Source organism: Bactrocera oleae, chromosome 6 (genome assembly GCF_042242935.1).
Source record: "Bactrocera oleae isolate idBacOlea1 chromosome 6, idBacOlea1, whole genome shotgun sequence".
NCBI classification, from domain to species: domain Eukaryota; kingdom Metazoa; phylum Arthropoda; class Insecta; order Diptera; family Tephritidae; genus Bactrocera; species Bactrocera oleae.
In genome coordinates, this window is record NC_091540.1 from 59,742,474 (window position 1) to 59,765,326 (window position 22,853).

At 33.5% G+C, this 22,853-nt stretch overlaps 2 protein-coding genes across 8 annotated transcripts in view; one reads left to right on the plus strand and one right to left on the minus strand.

The window, feature by feature from the left end:
* The window catches only part of CNMaR (CNMamide Receptor), a 45,802-nt gene extending 41,224 nt beyond the window's left edge, over positions 1 to 4,578 (minus strand). The window contains exon 1 of the mRNA XM_014238284.3: positions 3,915 to 4,578. Within this exon, the coding sequence (XP_014093759.3) occupies positions 3,915 to 4,574 (660 nt within the window). The 5' untranslated portion in view covers positions 4,575 to 4,578. The remainder of the gene's footprint in view (positions 1 to 3,914) is intronic.
* The window catches only part of fry (Protein furry), a 113,464-nt gene that overhangs the window by 77,895 nt on the left and 12,716 nt on the right, over positions 1 to 22,853 (plus strand). For 6 of the 7 annotated variants that reach the window (XM_070112180.1, XM_070112178.1, XM_070112183.1 and 3 more), the window contains 6 exons: positions 15,600 to 15,722; positions 15,922 to 16,055; positions 20,271 to 20,369; positions 21,239 to 21,373; positions 21,633 to 21,804; positions 22,149 to 22,254. In XM_070112180.1, the coding sequence (XP_069968281.1) occupies positions 15,600 to 15,722; positions 15,922 to 16,055; positions 20,271 to 20,369; positions 21,239 to 21,373; positions 21,633 to 21,804; positions 22,149 to 22,254 (769 nt within the window). The remainder of the gene's footprint in view (positions 1 to 15,599; positions 15,723 to 15,921; positions 16,056 to 20,270; positions 20,370 to 21,238; positions 21,374 to 21,632; positions 21,805 to 22,148; positions 22,255 to 22,853) is intronic. The other variant, XM_070112179.1, reaches the window with a different exon arrangement.

A 22,853-nucleotide genomic window follows, 5' to 3' on the forward strand; every position in this document is an offset into this window, starting at 1 on the left:
GTCTGCTGCTTTAAATTTTACGAAACTGTTGTCAAAAAAATTGAAAAAAAATGTTGACTATGGCTGCACCGATGCTATAATACCCTTCACAGATCAAATTTCGTGCAGATATCTTGTCAAATAAAAATTTTTTCCATAGAAAAACTTGATATCGTTCGGTCAGGGCTATATGTTATTGTGATCAGATGTCGGCGGATCCGACAAGTGAGTATTTTTTGAAAAGCAAAACACTTATGCAAAATTTCATAACGATATTTCAAAACTGAGGGAACAGTTCGCGTATCATTTATATATACACTTTATAGAGTGTCCAACGCATCCTTCTGGCTGTTTGTACAAGTTGGTTGAAAAGTTTTTGCTCTCACCAAGAAATAGCAATACTAGTTCCAATTTATTTTTTCTCAAGTTCGTACATGTTTCGTCAGAACACATGCAAAGTTATAAGTCATTCTATCAATAATTATCAGTATTTGTTTACAAGCCATTTGTGGTAGACGTGTTAGAGTATTTTTTTAAAATGGAAAAAATTAATTATTAATCGCGCAGTGATAAGATTCTTTGTATAGTGTATAAGCAGTGCTCACCTTCAAAACGCACCGTTAAATTTTGGGCTGGTGAATTTAAACGTATCGTACTAGGCTTGAAGACCATCCATGCGTAGGACGACCAAAAACCGCACCCACACCAGAAATCATTGAGCTATTGTAGTTCATAATATTGTTAGTGAAGATCCAAGTTTGATTAAGCGTGAAATTGCTAATGCCATAGGCATCTCAGACAAATGAGTACTTAATATTTTACATGGAGAATTACATACGTTAACAATTCAACAAAAACTTAATTGAAAGCAAATTTCTCGGCATAATTTGGAGCGTTTTAAGTAGAATAAACCCGATTTCTTGCGTCGTTTTATAACTGTGGATGTGGATGAAAAAAGGGGTTTGCAGCACAAAAAAATCATTTTTCATTCAACAATGCATCTGCTCACAAAGGTTTTTTAAAATTCATCCGAAGCAGAGCTTTTTCCTTCGATTACTCGAAAAAAGCCTTTTTTTTTAGTATATAATACATTTTTAGTTGGAAAATTTATATAACAATCTTTAGCGCTGTCTTAACAATGATGCTAAGCTTGCAAAATTCATCTTTCGTATGAATAATATTCTTAGTATATTTAAAAAGCCTTTAATTATGCAATAAACTTTAAGTAACATTTATTTACCTATTTTTACTAAAACTGTGTCTAACTCTCATAGTAGAAATATACATATATATATTATTAATTTTTTAGTAGGTGCTTGATTTCAATAGCATTTGGTATTGCGCCAAAATGTAGGCAACATTTAGTTTTTAAAACTCTATGCAAGTTTGTATTCCCAGAAATAACATCTGGCTCAATATATTTTATTAGTAGTTGAGTGTGTTTGTTGAGTTTCAATATATCTGCCATAATTTAATTAAATAAACTCAAATTAAGAGAGATTAAGTGAATTTAAATTACAATCGAATTTTATTAGATTAAATTACCATATCATAAATTGTATTAAATATAAATTTAAATATATTTTTGGATAAAAATGTTCTACAAATTTTAAACAAATGCAATTGAAGTGAGCCAACCACTTGTTAGGAGCGAAACGCGTTTAAAATGTTTTCGCTTACATTTTACGGATATATCTGCAACATTAACCGATATGTACGGTGTTAAGTCGATCCGAGACTCGGAAGTAATTACAATAAATATGCAGATGCTAGCGAAAGGTCTTGAACGCATTTTTGACCCTAAATTTTACTGTGTCCAAAAAACTTGTAAAATGTATTCCTTTAAGTTATACAACATATAGATCGATTTATGCGAGACAAACAATCGGAAGAAGGAGAATTGTATAAATGGTCATATGGAGGTTATCAGACTATTTCGACGATTTCACTGATTTCTGACTTAAAACGTCATAATGCTAAGTGTAAAAGCTGGTTATGTAGGTGGATAAAATGTTATTGGGTATATAGGGGCTCTTAATCCCGATTTCATATATTTGGTATTTAATCATATAATTTAGATATTATAATTAGAGTAAGTGACTGCAATAGCATGTATTCCTTTACTCCAACTATGATACCTTATTTATTAACTGATATATACGGTTATAGTTAACCAGATTCACGAAGATCCTCATATACGGTATATGGTGGTTAGTTGAAGGAATATGAACCAATATCAAACATTTTCGGAACGGAGCTGTCTTATCAGGAGCAAAATTTGTGCTAGCTTTTAGGATAATAACTTTATTGAGGCCTGAGCTATCGCTTGATAACATTACACGACGATATCTTAGAAGTGGGCGTGATTATGGTTAGATCTTTAAACTATATCAAGAGGACATCATTCCAGTTAAGTTTAATTGAATTTTATATTGAATTAAATTGATTTAAATTGTACTGAATTAAGTTTAATGTAATTTAATTCAAATTAATTGAATGCAATTAAATTGTGTTGGGTTAAATAAATTCAATTCAATTGAATTTTAATTTAATTGAATTTGATTTAATTTTAATTTAATTGGCATGAATTGTGTTTAATTTGAAGCGTAAATAACAATAGTTTTTTTCACTCAAACATGTCGAATTTTGCGCCGGGAAAAGTGTTTTTACCAAGAGTTCCTCTTCTTTACTTTATTATGAAGAAAAACTCAGCCGAAAGTCATCGTATTTTGGTGGAAATTTATGACGAACATGTTCTAGCTGAGCGAACGAGTCAAAAGTAGTTTGCATGATTTAAAAGTAACTTGGAATTCGAGCTTGAACGACGAAAGACATCTTGACCGGCCTAAAAAGTTTAGGGATGAGGAACTGAAAGCATTACTAGATGAAGATTGTTGTCACACACAATAAGTGCTCGCAGAATCATTAGTTTAAAAGCTAGAAATTGGGAATATGAATTGAAGCTAAGAGAAGTTATAACAAAAAAAAAGTTGTTCGGATTGTGACAGATGATGGAAAATGGAACCATTACGACAACACTGTACGCAAAAAATCATATGTGAAATATGGCCAACCTGCCAATTCAACAGCAAAGCCGAATATCTCTGACGCCAAAGAATTTATATTTCTCTCTCTGTATTAGGTAGAATCAGAAAGGCTTACTGTACTATGTGCTTCTCAAATCGGGAGAAACCGTAACTGAAAAACGCTAGCGATAACAACTCATCTAATTGAAACGAGCGATAGCCGAAAAGTGCCCGGAATGTGAGACTAAATGCGAGGTAATAGTTTTCCATTTTGAGAACGCTTGACCTCATATTGCACGAGGTTAAAAACTATTTGGAAAACATCAGCTGGGAAGTTTTGCTTTAATCTTCTTATAACCCAGACGTTTTATAGCCCAGACCGGTCCCCTTCTGACTATCAGTTGTTCCGTACGACGCACCCCTCACTGGAATAAGGTTTACATCAGAACAGAGTATTGAAAATTGGGATGATTTATTCTTGGCCGCCAAACCGGCGCCGTTCTTTTGGGATTGAAACCACAAATTGCCAGAAAGATTGGTACTTTGAATAAGACTTTGCACATATTTTTCTGAAATAAAGGTTCAGCTTTTGAAAAAAACGAATATAGTTATAGACCCAATAAATGAAATTAAATCTATTTATATTTAAAGAAAAATGAGTGTTAAATGAATCCGGTTAATTCACATGAATACACTTCCGATATTTAATGAATTCAAAGATAATTGAATAAAGAAAGTATCTGTGGTACCATTACATATATTTCCGTTTCCTAAAAAATGTACTTGAGAATTAATGAATAGCGTTTTCGTTTGTGTTTTTGTAAGTTTTTTCAGCCAAAAATACTTCCTCCACCTCAAACACGTGCTTCTCCTACAATTTCCAAGAACTACAATACGAAAATTACTTACCTTCAAATCCGAATTCACATCACATAAGACCGCCTCCAATTTGTGCGAATAAATGGGCGCCGACGAAACGTAAAATGGCACACAATGCAATACGCCCATTACAGTTAGCGCGCCGATGACGAACTTCGCACGACGCACCGTACACATTGTCTGCCGCTTAAGTGGGAACGCTACAGCAATGAAGCGTTCAACGGTGAACGCCACCACGAACCACGCAGAACAAAAGCACGCCCAACTGCTGAAGAACGTAAAGAATTGACAGAAGAATTCACGATTATATATTTGAATATCGATGAAATTCAACCACTGTATGAAGAGGCCCCACAAGAAACACGTATCGCTCACGGCCAACGCCGCCAAGTAAATGCTCGACGACAATTTGCGCAATTTCGTGGTGGAGAACACAATGACCGACAGTATGTTGCCCAAACTGCCGCCAACTACCAAAATCGGCACATAATAATAGTTCAACATAATGCTGAGCATCGCCAATGTGTGCAGTGTTTCGTTGCTGTCATCCAAAGCGTACAGTGTGCTGTTGCTATTGCTGCTGTTGTTGTAGTGTTGATCGAAACTGAAACTTGTCGTATTAATGTCATCGAGTGGCACGGCGCTCTTGTCCTGCAACATGAGAGTATCATTAAGCAGCTGGTCCATCATGCTGTTTGTGTCCACCTGTAGCTGTTGCTGTTGTTGCAGCAGCTGTTGGTCATCGTAATACATGCTCGGCGCTGCTGTGGCTGTGGGTGTAGGTGTTGTGGCAGTGGTGGCCGTCGTCGCCACGGCCCACTCCATACGCGTGTAAGCAGTCGGCATATCTCCTTAGCTTAGTGATTCCGCAAAATAATTACGTTCGACGTGATTGTTGCTTTGTCCGACTCATGTAGACGTTGTCATAAGAGGCGCGCATGTGCTCCGTTCGGTCTTAATGTGACAGCACGGCGACATTGTGGGTTTATAATTTGTGAATTCGCAGAGAGAATTAGCAGTGTTAAGTGCACAAACTAGTTTCAAGCGTCAAATTTGCAAATGCTTGTTGGAGTTGTTGTTAATGGTGTTGCTTTAATTTATGCGCACCTCTGTATGCGCTCGCTTATATATATGATATATGTATGTATATGCATGTGTTTCACATAATGCAGGCAAAATTAATTATTTTTGCAAATTTTTTTCTCCTCTTTGAAGTCTTCGTCTAATTCGAGGCTCTTAACTGTAAATTGTTCTTCAAAGATTCAATATAATATTTTGTATTACGCTTATTTTAACAACCTTAGTTTTGCTATGGTTCTTGTCTTTGTTTTTTCTTCCGCTAGCTATTGGCAAAAGCTCATTGACGTCGCAGCTCAAGGGCTTATACGTTGACTTTGCCTAATTCCTTCACTTTCGCCTCCTTTGATTTCACACACCTACACAAACAAACACAAACAGATGCCAGTATATCGCCGTTAGGACTTTCTGTACCGCTAATGCGCACTTTTCCTATTATACTTTAACTTTTCTTTTGTTTTACTTTTTGATGATTTTTGTTTTTTGTTTTTGTTTTTGTTTATATTCTTAATTCTTCCTTCGTTATTTTTAAGCTGCCCAATCTCCGAATACTTGCTTGTTTTTGTTCATACTTTTTCACCAAACTGGAAATTGCGCCATTTTGTTACATACATATGTTATGTTATGTCATGCTGTGCTATGTTATATTATTCTATGCTATGCAATGTTGTTCTCTGCTATATTTTTTATATTATGTTATGCTATGCTATGTTGTGTTATGTTTAGCTATAATATGCTATTGTATATTATGTTATGTTATGCTATGCTGTGTTATATTGTGCTCTGTGTGCTGCAATATGTTATGCTATGTCATGTTTTATTATGCACTATTATTTTCTCTTTTGCTAGCAACTTTGAGTTACGTAAGAGCATTTAAATGCTTAAGTCCAATAGAGATCCATGTATTCTCACTCATAATGATTTTGGTTTATTCTTTGTTTGTCAATTTTACGCTTGGCTAAAAATTCTTTATAACTCAATATATCATCACTGCTGATCATATTTGAGCTTAAGCTGCTTCAGTACACTGCAATATATTTTTACCTTTGTGTGTAAGGACATACATGCATAATAGGGTGGTTAAAAAAAACCAAGTGTTAGTATTCTGAAAAATTGGTTGATAGACACCTCTTAGAAAGTCTCTACAAGTATGAGCTTTTAATGGTAGCGCGAAGGTCCTTTGGTTTTCTATTTTACTTCTTTTTATTAATAGATAGAAAAATTAATCCATATCTCGCATCCAACTACTTGAAAACATATTTCGTTTTGTGGATTTGTTGAAAATTGAACGTTCTTGAAACGGTCTATGACGATTTTTTCTACAACCTTACCATTTCATACCTTACCAAAAATTTTTTTTAACATCTAGAGGCGGGGCACTCAGTTTTAAAGTAAATTTCGAGTTTAACCTATTTTGGACAAGAAACATTTTTTTTTGTCCAAAAATTGTCGTTTTTTTTTATAATCTACGGATCTTACCCTCAGGCTAAGCAAAAAAAAATTTTTTTTATTCGTTCCACCCTAATATATATATGTATATGATGTGGTAAACGTTTAGATCGAAATCGAAAGATTATTTTAGAATATCACTGTTTAAAGTTGTAGATTTCCTTGCTTAATGCAAAATATCAAAAACTCCAATGTTATATTGTACACGTATATGCACATGGAAAAAAAATATAACTTAGGCACCGTTTGAAATAAAAATAAAGAGCTTGTTTTTGTTGTATTCTTATTTTTAGTTCAAAAATTAAAAGTTCAAGATGCGTTTGCAAAAAATAAAATTATAAACTTGGAAAATAATGAACACCCTAATATACTTATATATTCGTCATATTTGGTTTTCATGCCAAGACAGTGATTGCATAAGCAACATAAATTTCATAATTCTGCATCGCATTCTATTATAATATTTAAAAACCGTATAGCTTTCAATTGTTAACCACAAATACATACATTTCTAATGGACTAAATTTATATCTATTTACTTCGAACGGTCCTTAGGCTGTGGTTGATGAAGCTAGTCGAAAAAAGAAGTTTAATATCTATTCGAATTCATTCCCGTGTGATTTTTGTGAAAGTTTTCTGGAAAAATGTCTAAATAGCTTATTGGGCAATAACTTTAATAAAAAGCAGCAAAATTTAGTGCTCCTGGTTTCTGTAACAATCTAACTGAGATTTTATAATAATAGAGATTTTAATCAACTATTAACCGGTTCAGAAGTACATTTTGATGTTGCGAGACGAATGAAATCTTCAGCTTAGAATGTATTACTAGAATTCCGTTTACAAAACATATACTAAAACTAAATTATACAGAGTACACCATGTCAGCATGTAAACTTCGATTTTTACTAACCGATTTTGTTGGTTGGATATGTTTTAGGAAACCTCTATACTATACATTTTTTTCATCATCATGCATGATCAAAAATGACAGAAAAGCAGAATATGGAAATCGCTGAAGTCTGTGGACGTCTGAAGTCAAAAATAAGAGCCACAACGACTAACTACTCAGATGACCCGATTTCATTCCTCCAAACATTTTTTTTTTGTGATTATTTGAAAAGCAAAAAAAAACATGATAATTGCCTCAATTAGGGCGCTGTAGACGAAATCTGTATTATCAAAGCCAAAATGCAACATTTAATTATATTAGGTTGGGGTAGTGTAATATTTTACATTATATACAAGTGGGAAATCACGTCATTAATCATTTACCCCACCGACAACTTGTGAACCAAAAAACAACAAAATTAAAAGTTAATTATTTTCTTATTATCTTCCACTAACAATCCATCACACTGATAGGCATGTTAACGGCTGGCGTACTCGTCACTTTCATATTTGAAATGTAATTATAACGTGTCAGGACTCATGTTTAATTCATAGAAGTTTTCACAGCTTTAAAGTGACGCCGTTAATATCTTGGAGCAAACTTTGAAACTCTGAAGACCATGAAATAAACACGTTCAATTTGAATTTCACTAATTTCACAAACAAATCTCAAAGTATGTATGCCAACAAAACGCATACATTTGTAAAAGTGTGTGCATTTAGAAAGTTGTCGAACTTTTAGTGATGTTAGTTTTGAAACTGCTAATCTTTAAAGTGCCTTCAATTTCACGTACGCACTATTAATAATGAAATCTGAGACAATTTTTGTCTGGCAACTTGTTAATAGTTGTTGTTTGGCTCAATTATTTTTGTGTTATATAACAAAAATATGGAAACATTTTAGGATTATTGCAACCGCCGTTATCGATTCACTATAGCATATAGCTGATCGATAAAAATCAAGTGCTTGTATGAAAAACTTTTTTAATTTCCAAGGCAATGTTACAGCATCCGAAGAAATTATATCAGATCGGACCACTGTAACATACAGCTGCCAAATAAGGTTGTATGGAAAACTTTTTATTTGTGAAAGGTTTTCTAGCTTCGTTATAACCGAAGTTAGCGTTTTTTATTGTTATACTTGTAGTACGATTTGTCGTTTGGCCCCAGGTTTCTGTCTCGGCCTTTACCTCTTCATAGTACCTAATTTCTCAGCGAGCTCATACCAGCCATGGTCCCATAACTGTGAAAATCACACTTGTGTCTATTGAAGGTTAGGTTTAACAACAGAACTGGCTCCTACTTAATTAAAAAAAAAAAAAAAAAAAAAAACGATACTTCCAAAACCAAGCATACCAAACCTAACCTTAAAATGATTCAACGTACATAAATTATTTCTCGACTTTCCAATTAATCTCTGAGTTGTTCTTTATGTAGGTAATTTCATTTTGTATTTACAAATAAAAGTATCATTGGTGCTACAAAAGTCGAAAAATACAACACACAACACAAAGTTTGTGACTTTTTGGAATTCACTGTTATTTCTAGACACAATCAATTAGATACATTTCTATTTGTTATTTGGGAGAAGAATATATACGCTTCGCTGCAGAACAATGGGCAAGCACAACAAAACAACAAAAAGAGGATAAATATGATGAAGATTGGATAAGGTTTGTTTCAATGTATACTTCTTTTGTTTTATCAGTTACGCCGAAAACTGTTAATTTTGGTATTTAACGATAATCGCCAGAAATTTTAACCATCGTCAGTGAAAAAAAAAAAACTTAAACAAGAGAAAACGTTAATTTCGGTTGCACCGTAGCTGTAGTACCCTACACAAATGCAAAGGTTCCTTACAAGAACTTGATTTCGATCGTTCAATTTGTATGGCAGCTATATGATATAGTGGTCGAATCTTAACAGAACATTCTTCAGAGAATTCATTGTTGCCTTAAACAATAACTCATACTTACTTTCGTGAAGATACCTCGTCAAATGAAAGAGTTTGCCATACAAGCACTAGCTACCGATTGTTCATTTCCGTTCCGACAAATGAGCAGCTTCTTTTTGAGTAAAAGAGAGGTGCAAAATTTCAGATCAATAGCTTAAAAACTGTAGGACTACTTAGTATTTATACAGACAGACAGACGGACATGGCTAAATCAAATCAGTTCATCATGCTGATCATTTATGTATGTATTTAAAGGGTCACCGACGTTTCCTTCTGGATGTTACAAACTTCGTAGAAAACTTAATATACCTTATTCAGGGTATAAAAATCAAGTAGCTTTTAAGAAAATGTGCAATATATATTTTAAGAAAGTTATCCAAACTTGTGTTGAACAGAAAACTAAAATATCTACTCCGAATTCATCGAAGAAAAATTCATTAAGTTTGATTTGATTCAAAACTTGCAAAGATAAATCGATTAATGTCGCTGTATTAATAATAAACAATGTTTCCGCAAAAAAATGTAACATTTAGAAGACATTTTTGTTGTAAAAGAAAAGCATAGAGAATATTCTATATTATAATAGTTTGGAATGATTTCTTAGTAGTCTAAGAGTAACGTTCTTGCGACCACAAGTTAATGCACTTTTGTACTTTTTATAATGACATTTCAGCATGTGTTCGAAACGCTGCTAACACTCTACTCACGATTGTTGCAGCTATTAAATGTAAGCTTAGATGTAGTATACTATATTGTAAAAGACCGCCAAATTGGCTTTTTTCCTAAAATTACCTAGGAAAACTTTTAAGCCATAACAAAAACAACGTCAACAAGAATACGCTATGTTTTAAAAAACTTGAAAAGCGTTCGTGTTTGAAACTTATTCCTTCGCTAGGTGGCGCTGGGGCCAAGTTATGCGTAAAAGCTAATTTTGATGCGAATTTTCGTACTTATTTATAATGAATTAATTCTGAATTGGTGCAATTTGAGTTCGAACACTAAAATGTGTCCATTTACAAAACATAAAACGTGGTCAAGCACCAGCCTAATATTAAGGCGCCCCTACATTTATTACCAGTATAGTCTAATTTCCGCTTTTTTATGCGTGTGCATGCAAAAAAAAACTACTTTCATTTGTTTTTGAACATCGCAAATAAAATCAATAAATATGTTAAAATTAATTTTTATTAAATTTTATTAATTAATTAATTTACTTATTATCATTGTTTCGTTGATTCTGTTTCAATTACTGCATAAGGGAGTTCTAAAGTTTTTACTTCTTGTAAATGTTTTAGACTATTTCTATGTTTAGTTTTAGTTTTTTTTACAATTTTTGTTAATTTTTAGAGAAAATTTTAAACTTTGTTTTTTTTCTGCATGCATTTTTTCCCTCGGCGTCGTATTTTTTCCCACAAGTAATATAATAAAGTCTAGTAAAAAAAAGTCCATTATTTTTAAATAGTCGCGTTTCGTATTGTATGAGTACGATCGGGTTCCAGTCTTGACTCAGTATTGTCAAAGTTAGTAACCAGTCTTCCACGTTAAAGGCGAAATTTGGGTTTAGTCGATTCCGTTCCGGTAATTTTATGTCGTGGTGCATCTACGCTCTGGAAAGTTAATTGTCGAAAATATCGATAAAATAAAGGAAATTGTGGAGCGCAACCGTCGTGTTAGCACTGTACTATGAGCAGCTCCCTTAGGGTCAATGTCTTAATTCAGACCTGTACTGTCAACAATTAGACGGTCCGAAGAAAGCAATTGCCCAGAAACAACAAGCTTTGGCAAATAGAAGAGGAATTGTGTTCCATCAGGACAACACCAGGTCACACACATCGATAGTGATGCTTCAGAAGCTCGAGAAGCTGTTTTGAGCGGTTCTTATTTATCCACCTTGTATTCCAGACTTGGCACCAAGTGATTACTACCTTTTCATGCCTATAGCAAATAATTTGGCTGGTGAAAAATTCAAGAGAAGCTAGTGAAAATCGACTGTCTGGGACAATGTAAGCCAATAGGGACGAGGGTTTCTACGTTTTCAACTGGCAATAAGTTTTTGAACAAAACAATGTATATTTTAACTTAATCAATTCATATCTATCTATCTTATCTATGTAATCAATTTAATGCAAAAATTATGGGTTTCTTTTTTTTTGTATGATTATTATGAATTTTTAGTTTAGAAATAATTTTTTTTTTGTTTTTCTAGTATGTGTTTTTTTGTTTGAAACTTTCTTGGTATGCTTTTTATAAATTTTTATTGTATCTTTGGTTGTAAAAAGTTTTGAGTATAGTGTAAATTATTAACACTTTAAAATTTTTTACAATATAATAATGCTTTAGTTTACCACTTTTTTAGTTATTAAAGAATTTTTGTTTAATTATTTATATGAGATAGAAATTTTAATTACGTGACAGAAAAATAATTATATAACCTCTGTGCAGTTTTTTTTTATTCAAAATCACTATAAAAATTTTGTGAAAATTTTTCAAAATCTTTTTATGTTTTTTTTAATACTTTTCATTAATTTATTTAAGTCTTGTGTTAAAAAGTTCACAACTTTTTCGTATTCAAGTAAACCGCTTAGCACACGCGCCACAATTCGCAGGATTTCCTTCCTATACGCGATGCGCGCCAATCGCCTTAGCAAAGGTAACTGTCGACACTCCGCCAGTTACTTTCGCTTTTTAACCAAAATCGCGAATTTTTGCTACACTTCCGTGGCACCTCGTTGGAAATATCGTAAAAGCTCTACAAAAACAAATTTAACAGCCGACAGTAGCAGCATTAGTGCATTCTCTGTGCGCTTGCGCAATGCAAACTCACCGCATTTCATTCATAACTTCTGGCAAAAGGTTAAGAAATACTACGAATACGGAAATACGCAAATATTTTTCCTTTTATTATGCTATATATTTATGCATCTGATGTCCTCCGGCTGCGGCGTTTATTATGGTCGTTGTGTTTGTTGTAGTAGTAACCGGCACTAGGCGCTCAACAATACACAAATTCAGTTTGTATGTGTGGAAGTAAGTATGTATGTATGTGTGTATTGTGTATGTTTTTCACGCATCGCCTGACCTTTGCCTCAGCGCAATGCAACAAGTGCAAAAAACAGCAACAGGTGATTATTATTGTGTAAACAAAATATGTTAGCATGCGTTAGTGTATGTGTTGTGAATGAAACTATTTTTACTGGCTTGGTGCATAGCTGTGTGCGTGTATTTACGTACCACAAATAATTGTATATATGTGCATATATATCGAGTAGATGGTAAAGCAATTAATGCGAACTATATGCTTAATATAATTTAATAAAATTTGGTCACAGCAAAAAAACAAATTTTTTTCGAATTTTCGAACTTAGTAGAATCATACTTTAAAATAATTATAACCTGTCTGTCCAGGTTAAGAAAACGTTGGAGACTCTATAAAGTATATGCATATATAATTGATCGGCATAACCAGCTGAGTCGATTAAGTATTTCAGTTTTCGAGATATCGCTCTAAAATTTTGCACACGTCCTTTTCTCCTCAAACAGCTGCTCATTTGTCGGAACCGTCAATATCGGACCACTATAGCATATAGCTGCCATACAAATGGACCGATCCAAATCAAGTTCTTGTATGGAAAACTTTTTTATTAGAGAAAAGGTCTTCAAAACATTTTGCATATATTATTTTCTAGAGCAAACGCTACAATATCCGAATATTTTGTCCAGATCGAACCACTATAACATATAGCTGCCTTACAAACTGTCCGGTCAAAATTATTTTCTTAAGATTTTCGTAAAAGACAACATACAGGGGTATTAGAAAAGTCTCTTTGATCGTTCTTTTTCAAATTTACAAACCAGCGAGGTAAAATTAAATAAATTGTATGTAATAATTACCATGTAACGGTATTTTAGAAAAATATATTCCTATAGCAATTGATTATATGAAAATAATTTTGGACAACCAATCATTCGGTTAGAGTTATTGCTCACCAACACTCCGCTGTGCTGGTTACACTCGCGTGCTTTAAGCTGCTTTAACTGTAAATTTGTATGTTGAATTTGTTATTATTTGCTTACGTACTCATTCAATCACACGTTTATCTGTTGCATCAAATCACAATTTAACAGTTTACATACTTACATGTATGTGTATGTGTGAATTTACTATAATTATTTATATCTTCGCCGTATTTATTTATTCAGGTACAAGCCAAAATCTCTGCAATACTATATATATAAATATATATCGCTGGATTAGCACAGATTAAAATATGCAGTGCCTTGTTGTTGTCTTTCATACGGACGCTCAACTTGAGCAAATATTTGTGATTGATGACTCATTTCATTTATTACAATATTTTATTCATATAAATATTATGGATTTAAAAAGGAAAAAAAAATATATATACAGTCATGGACAAAATAATAGGATAGCTCTTTGGTAAATACAAATTCTATATCATCTTTGGAGTGGGTAATATTGAGTGCTTTGGGTAAATTATTAGTGATCATGACGGTTTTTAAAAGCGGTTAGTTAGGAACACTTAAAAAATGTAATGAGTGACCCTATCGTTTGCTTATAACAGTATGTATTTTTGTCCGTGCAATTGGCGTTCGAGTCATATAGGAAAATTAATTTTTTGTTATTACTTAAAAATATCTAAATTTAGAAACTAAATTTTAATTTTGAAATTAATGAAGCTTATTTTAGAAAAACAATGGCTATATATTCACATACATAACTTTACTTAACTCTGTGTTTATTCGTGCTATAAACATGTGCTTACTTAGTTCAAAACTACTTTACCATTCCATCGTTTAACCCTTTACAGTTGTTGTCTCTATCTATTTTACGTCAAATCAACCTCGTCTGTATCTAGTGTTAGTTTAACTCAATAGAACCACTGATATCTCACTTTCTCAGTTAAAAACTACAAAACATTAAATTTACAATAGCAATCGCATTCTTCCGACAATGTCAGCTGCATCTGAAGACCTATAAATCAACAAATTTGATATTATCTAGTGTTTACCCTAACTAAAAGGTGAAGATTTTACACCGATCGTGGAACTATACTTACATCTATATTTTTTACCAAGTTGTGACTTTGGAGTCAACATATGAATATCCTGGAATTTTCATTTGATGAGTTAAGAGTTTTTTGGTCTAGATCCATTCGCCTAGTAGAACAAAGCAACAGAAGTAGATTTTCGTCGATGTTTTCGATTTAGTGAGCCCATTCTAATGAAGCTTTTACTTGTATATAATTTTTTTTATTTTAGAAATAGTGTGTAGGATTGCATTGAGGATCAAGGTCTACTATTAGATATATAACTGAGCCCGTCAGTGCGAAAAAGTAAAATGGTTACATTTTGTATAACTTTTTTGAGGTAGTCACGATCAGTCATAGCGCCTAGAAGTAGGCTTCACTTCGTCTTTTTCCTATCCGACTTGGAAGTTGATATAGTATATGCTGAGAGGAGTTTTTTCACAGAATCCGTTTTTTTTTCTTTTTCCTCAGAACATTATTTCGAAATTTACAGTACAGTATAACGGGGAGTATTTGTAAGAATTTTTTAACTTAATGTAATTATTAATTATAATTAAACCTGTTTTTATCGAAACGTTTTTTTCGAAGTTGCTGAAGATGATTTTTACGAAACTGCTGTGCCGGTCTATTGGAAATTTTCACACGTCTTTATTAGATATATTTGTTAAACGTTAAATTTTTGCTAATAATTTCGACGTTTTTGGCCTTTTTTTTTTTAAAGATTTTTTAACACAAAATACTTTTTTTTGGGAAGCCGCAAAAAATGTCAGAAATTGAATTATTCCTTCGATCTTTATTTGTATTCAACTTTTTTCTAACTTGCTAATGTATACAACCCCGTAATAATAAATAAAGTAATACCTTTGCGCCTGAAATTATGCAAGGCTGCAATGTGAATGAAAATTGTAAGCATGCGCTTAAGCGCGTTCAAATATTTAATTTATATATATTTATATATATATATATATAAAGTTATTTAATATGATTTGAGAGAAATATTAGTTTTGTATATTCCCGAAAGCTTTCAACGAAAGCTCTTCGCTACACCGTATGTGTTGAGGAACTCCACAAGCCCAAACAGTCGACGCACTGAAGCCCTGCGAAGCACATGTAGCGTAATTTTTTGTTTGTCTTTTTTTCATGCATTTTACGATAACTAAAATTCTACGTCAATGTGTGCCAAAAAAGGTTTTTAGTTTCAAGCTCGGAAGTTATTTTGTTTCACTTGATTTGCATGCTGATATCTTTGCTAAAAATTTAATGAATTCGCATTTGTTTTTCTTTCGTCTTCACTTCCAGAAGATGACAAGCAGGTCGGCACTTTGGACACATTGCTCAGCAGCGCCTATTGCCGTTCACAGCGTTTCCTATCCAAACAATTGGCCCAGCTGCGCCCTGAATTGACTATGTCAATGTTCTCCGGTGAGTACACAAACGGAATCGGCAAACACTTGGCAGTAGCAAATAGTCAGCATATTTTATTCATTTTTATTGACTTCCACCGCATATAATTACTTTCACCTTCACTCATTCATTCAAGTATCAACATATAAATACCGTTTACTATGTACAGTTATGAGAGTTACCATACACTATGTCGGCATTTTGCTTGTTTTTGCAGAAATAACCCATCGCTTTCAAACGGCACGTGAGGATGTGCGCGCCCTGCTAATCCAATGTCTGTTGCCATGGCTGCATAATATGGAGCTAGTTGCCACAAGTGTGCCGCCAGCCACACCGTTATCCTATATTATGGTGAGTGCAGTAACTCCTACGCAAGCATACATATGTATGTACATTGTTATATAAGTGCCAAGATCATGATTCCGCTGAGTGTCTAATGTTTTTACCCAAATCACATTAGAGTTAATTTACACCCAAGCGGTGATTGAACAGTTTTTATTTTAGAAAATTACTTTTCAAGCAATTGGATTTTAATGTTTTTATAACCAAGGTGACACATGAGTGAGTTTGGGAGAAAAGCTGACACTAAGTTTTAGTATTACGGATTTGCGATAATTGCTATTTTTAACATATCTTGCAGCTATTTGTATTAATTAAAAGCTTTTGAAAAGCTTAATGTGAAATGTAAGATTAACCCTCTTAGAGTAGTGATTTCGAAGTAAGGAAAAATAAATCGAATTTCTCTTTCCTTCAGGCTCTATTAACGTTAGATTTCATTGTATAAATACCGTTTATATTGGTGTCTTGATACAAAATGGCAGCTAACGAGTCAATCTTCGTCTTCATCTTTTAAAAGAGAGCCACGGGCGGCGGTAATTCTAAGTAATCGTGCTAGGTTAGGTTAGGTTAGTTGGCTGCTACCCCATAGACTGCTTAGTACAGTACTTTGCGAAGTCAAATAAAAACTCGACAAAGCGCATTAAACCTATCACTAATCTGCTTAAGTACTCTATTACTATTTTCGCTATTTCACTTGCATATATGAAGGTGTGTGTGATCAGAGGTATTTTAGCTTTCAATTGACAAAGACGGTATATTCGAGAAGAAGGTGGTGCTTCTATCTCATCCTGTTCCAAGCAGTATAACTGTTGAAAGGTGAATTTTGCTGAGGGCGAAGAACTTACTGAACCGCTTACGATATACCCTGTGCCAGAAGGACCTTGCGGTTGCGCAGTTGCTAGTGTCTGACAAACGCTTGCCGAGCTTGCCTGTGGCCCAACCATACAGTAGTGAACTGCAAGACGCCAGTGAAAATAAATTGAAATAAATGTACCTCATCTTGCAATACCGCTATAGTCAGCCATTCAAACCCGTTTAGTCATGATCAATCAGTAACTGGATGCCAGTAATAATAAGTCGAGATATCCTTTCACTAGTCTCGAGCGTACGGTTAGTGAACTCGAAGCTAGCATTGTCGCCCCACTATCGGAGTGGATGGTCACCACTCTTAATGAGGCTACTACGCTCAGAAGCAGCAGATCTACTGTTACGTTTCCCCAAAAAAAAAAAAAAGAATTGTTGTAGATTTTATATTTTCTAATGCATAAGACCAGTGCCGTCTTACTAAGATTAATCGCGAGTTCGCTTTTAGCAGCCAAGCTGCTTACAATATTGAAGTATCCTTGAGTTAACCCATAGACGGCGTCTAGGAATTTTCCCTCGAATATTAGGTTTCAGCAAATTTTTGACAACTATGATCCAGAGAAGTGGGCGAATCTATTTCCTCCTTTGGGTTGCCCCTGTTCACATTACAATAAGTTTTCTTCTCTTCTATATCAGCTTAATTTTTTTGTTCTGATAGGTGGCAACTATATAATAAAATATATTATATCTCAAATGAAAACTATCCGTTTTTATCTTTCCTTTTGATATTCCAGTATTTTTTCCTTGTTTTATTCGACAATTGCCTGTATTATGCTTAAGAAACCCAATTTCGGCCTGCATCTATCTAGAAACCGTTTGATGTTCCGGCATCTGATTCGATCAAAAAAAGTTCGTCCCAAGTACTGGTGAGGTGTGACTTGCTCTATCCTTCTAGTAAAATTATTGAGCACTTCAACAATTATTTTGATCAAAATGTCACGCATATTCTGTAGCGCACACCATTGACGATACCGTTGACTGCATTTTTTGTTTTAAGAAAGTATGCACCAGCAATTGCTTCTCTATGTCAACAACACCAGATAGTAACTGTTTCTGAATGCTAGGAAGCTTATTTACATAAGCTAAGAAATGTGCTTTTCCGCTCAAAATTATCGTGTGGTAAACTTGCCGCAGCGAATTTTTAACCGTTGCACAGTGGTTTCGCTTGTATGGGAGCCGCGGCCATAAACACTTTTACCATAGATGAGATACAATATAATTTTGAAATTTTCACCAAAAATTTATAAAACTATGATTAATATATTATATAAAATATTCTATAGCTCCCATAGTAACAGTCAGTAGCGGATCGATAATTTTTTTTATATTTTACATGGGTTACGTCGAGCATAAAACGCTCTATTTTCAATAATTTTTTTTCATATCTAAAATGAAATATTTTATTCAAACTTTTTATTATTCCGAAGATACATATTTGATAAAGATTTTGTGAGATTTTCAAAGAAAAATATTCAAAACTCGGTCATTACGACGTCATTTCCGGCAGTTCCTCGGAAAAAAGGCGTTTCCGCGTTGACAGCAGAATCTCTGACAGTATCATCAACAGTAAAAAGAAAAATCACGTGTTTGAACTAAGGTATTTGATCGAGAAAAACCAAATAAAGTGAAATTGGTATGTTTGCCCGACGTTTTTACAAAAACATGCAAATTTTGGTGACAATTTCTCGACCTTTTTTGGTTTTTAAATAGTTGTAGTTGAACAAAAAAAAAAACAATCCTCCGCGGCAATAGTTTGTAAATAATATGTCAAAGACCTGTGTAATAATTTATAAAGATCGGTTGAGTAGTTCGTGAGAAATCGTGACAACCGTCTTTGAAAGCACAGTTTCGAGAAAAACGCGTTTAAAGTTGTAAGTGACTATATACCTGACCTTGAGCGCGTAGCTTTTCAAAGCTGTATCCCTAAAACTATACTGGTATCTACTTGAGAATTTAGGACAATATTCTAGAGATGTTGTAGAATTAAACGAGACAATAAAATGAAACCCATGTAACCCCTTAAGGGAAATTGGGCGTGGTTTTACTAATAATAATACAATAAAAAAGTAAAATACACACTTCAAGAACATAGAGGATTGATAGGTACTTCAACTAAAAAAAAACCAACATTCATCTATTATAATTAGAATACGAACAATAATTTTACAAATAATTTTCATACTTTCATACTTGTCACATCAAGTAATACTATAATTGATTTTAGTAGCGTTGATTTGTAGTTTGTAGTTATAATATAAGCAAGTATTCGGTGCCCAGTAATAAACGCAACAGAGCTTAGTGGCAATCTGTTCATTCAATCTGTATTTGAAGCGACGCATGAAATTTGCCGTGTATGTTGTAATCGGAACCTTTTTATAACTTTAAGCCTTATCTCTGCAGTTTCTTCAGAAAGCCCTGCAATCGATACCAAGGAATGTTTTATAACTTCAAAATCGTGAAGTAAAATTTTATGAACCGATGAAGGGAGTTAACAGCAGAGATATTTGCCAACCAGCTGCCTGACGGTTTCAAGATCATAGTCTCCAAATTTGGCTGAAGTTATCTTGTAACCCGAAGATATGGCTTGCAACAAAGTTGAAGCTCTGAGTATTAAATCTTTATCAATTCGCGTAATATCGGCAGATATGTCAGAAGTATTAAAAAACACTTTGCAAAGCAAATTTGATTTTGTATGAAAAAAAGTGAAGATAGTATAGTTAGTATATTGAAGATTACCATATACGCTTATAGGCAAATTTGTGCAGCTGCACTTACATTTTTTATTACATTAAGACATACACAAATACACTGAAACAGAAATAAATGGCGGAATCGGTAAACTTATTAAAGACGCACATAAAATTCATAAAATACAGAGTAAGCTAAAGTATCTATTTAAGGATACTACAACATCAGCTAGTTTTGTTTAGTTTTTGTAACATAGAATATCATAACCTTAAAATCCATTAAAAAGAATTCCAATTCGTAAACGTAATAAATCGCCGGACCACTTTGAACTTCGCTTTTCTTAGGAAATATTCACGCTATGTGCACCTGCTCTTAAAAAATTATCAAGTGATCACTAATAATTTTATCACTGCTAATTTTAAAAAGTTCTGTTAGATTTCCAGGAAACAAGGTTTGCCATTAAAAAGTTTGGACAATTTGTTTACTTTTTCTGTGGGCGTTGCTCCATTGCAAATATTTTCGTTGAAATGTATACTAAACGTTAAAGTCAAACATTTGTATGTACTTGTGGTTTGATTGCAATAAAAGTTTTTTTAAATACATATATGTATATACATCTAATATTCAAACAAATAAAAAAAACTATTAAAAAGCAAATAAATTATTTCATTTCAGTATTTCCCCGATTCTGGTACACGTGGACGTAGAGAGGGTACTGGATCGACCGAAGCCACCGAAATGATTTTAAATAATCTCTTTTATATCACCGTCAAGGTAAGTCGTTTTGGTTGCCACTTATTTCTTAATGAAGCTTCGCTCATCAATACATGGCTATTATCGTTATATGTATATATACTTGTATATAACATGTCTCATCGTGAAATGACTTCCTCATTTATTACATTTTTACAACCAAAAGCTCTCTAATATAAAGCGTTATAGGTGAACGGCCTCGGCATATATCGTAATTTTTCTGGATTTTGAGAGTTTTCGTTTTTGTAAGTCGTGACCTTGTTTTTTATACGACTCGTAATTCATAACAGTTATAAAGCCCATGTTTAGAGCGTACCTGCGCCTTTCAAGCAGACGGTAAGCAAATTTGAGATAAATGGTAGTTCCGTCGAATATCTAAGATGCAATATTATAGACGCTACATTTTGACTTATTAACGCTTTCGGACTTTCGTGGATACGCCATTGGCATTAGATTGATTTCGTTTTATAGTTAGATTTATAATACTATTTTATAAACAGATTACTTTATCAAAACAAACAAAAAAAAAAAACAATGCCAAGCTAGAAAAGGTTTGCCAGATATATATAGATCGATCTGCAAAATGTTGGTCTAATCATCTTGATCCGCAATAATCTCTTTTGCTTCAAAAAAACTAAAAATGTTTAGCCCAAAGTTTTCTTTCAGCCGGATCGAAATTGTAAAAGCGTTCCATCTGAATCTTTTCTTTAAAATATTAAAATGTTTATTATTTTGTTTACGACTTTGTGGTTATATCAGTATCATTAGCATTTACTCTAAAACTCTCATTAGCCAAATTAATTCACTCACTTTCTCTCACTCTAATTCTCTATCTCACTTATTACCTTTTGATTTCAATTAGTGAGCAAACCGTTATTAAATATTTTCAGTTTTCTGATTCGCATCCACGTGACATTGAGGAACTGTGGGGCACACTCTGCCAATTCTGGCCAAACAATCTCAAGGTCATACTGCGCTACTTGGTCATAATGAGCGGCATGGCGCCCAACGAGCTGCTGCCATACGTAAGTGAGAGGCAAACAAATATTTGCCTTTTTCCAATTACAAACCGACATATATATATATATATTTGAATATATAAGAGTGAGTGCGAATATGTACGAATAATACGAATGTATTATTACTCCTACTCAGCGAACATATTTAATGGTCGTTTGTTAAAATTTTCAGTTTTCCCTAAATATATTCAATTTTACCTATACTCGTATAGGATGTATACTTGTATTTGTATGTTTATTCAAAAACTTTTGTATTTCCGACTAGGCAAAACGAGTTGCATTGTATCTGGCCCGCACCTGCCCCGATCGCCTGCTCGACGAACTCATGGTGGAACTGCAAACTGTAGAGACGCTTAATTGTTTAATTGAACGCACCGAGACACCGCCATTTTATCGCTTAACAAGCATGCGGAAAGCTTCCAGTCACTCAGCTGACGGTAAGTGTGTTAAATGCTTCACATTATGGTGAGTAGGGCGCGAGAAGTAAACGTTTGTGTGTGATTGAATGTGGCGTGTTATAAATTATTTATAGTCCAAGTGGTTTTGTGGCTCATTATTCAGTTGTGGGAAGAATAATAATTATAACTCGACACTGAAGAAGATTTCCAAGCAAAAATAATACAATTAAAATAATTAAATTCCGAACGCCTCATTTATTTAATTCCTGGCTATATAGTTTAAAGGATTTACGTTGCCTTACAATTTACTGCCGAGCAACGACGGCTATTAAAAACATTTTTATATACTTTGTACTTATAGAACTTTTTTCGAACATTCTTAGGTCAAGCAGTCGGTGGCATCAATGACTCACGCATACAGGACTTAATTGTGGAGAAAGGTACTATTCATACGAAACGTCACAGTGGCGAAGATCCCATCAAAACAGGGTGAGTAAAAATAGTAATAACTTCTGGAAGCGGCGATAAAATTGTGTGAATTTGAGTCGATCGTGGTTTTCATGCACAGTGTTTGGGTTTCATAATAGAAACTGACGGGTTTAGTACAAAAATTTGTCAGAAATCACAACTAATTTAGTATCTCTATACATTTTTTCATATGTACATTCATAACTACAACGTCAATAATACGTAGTTATAGTGAAAGAAAAAACGTCACGAAACCAAGCTATGAAGGTGTCAATGTTGAGTTTCTGAGTTACTCAGACTATTTCCGATATACATATATCTATAGTTTTCGAAACCCAAAAAAGAAAAAATAGTAGTAGTGGGATGAAACCCATTAAAAACGGGAGAGAATATAATAAAAATTAAAGAAAAAAAAATTAACGGACATTCTGAGATCGTGGTGAGGAAGTGGTAGAAAGGAAGGATAGTTGAGTTCTTTAGGACAAAAAACGGTTTATCTCGATTTCCAGAAAAAATAGAAGTCCTATGGAAAAATAGGTAATAGAAAAGTTGTAGGCAATAAAAAGAAAAAACTAACCTCAAAATTTTGTGTGAAAATTTCAATTACCATAGTTTTATTT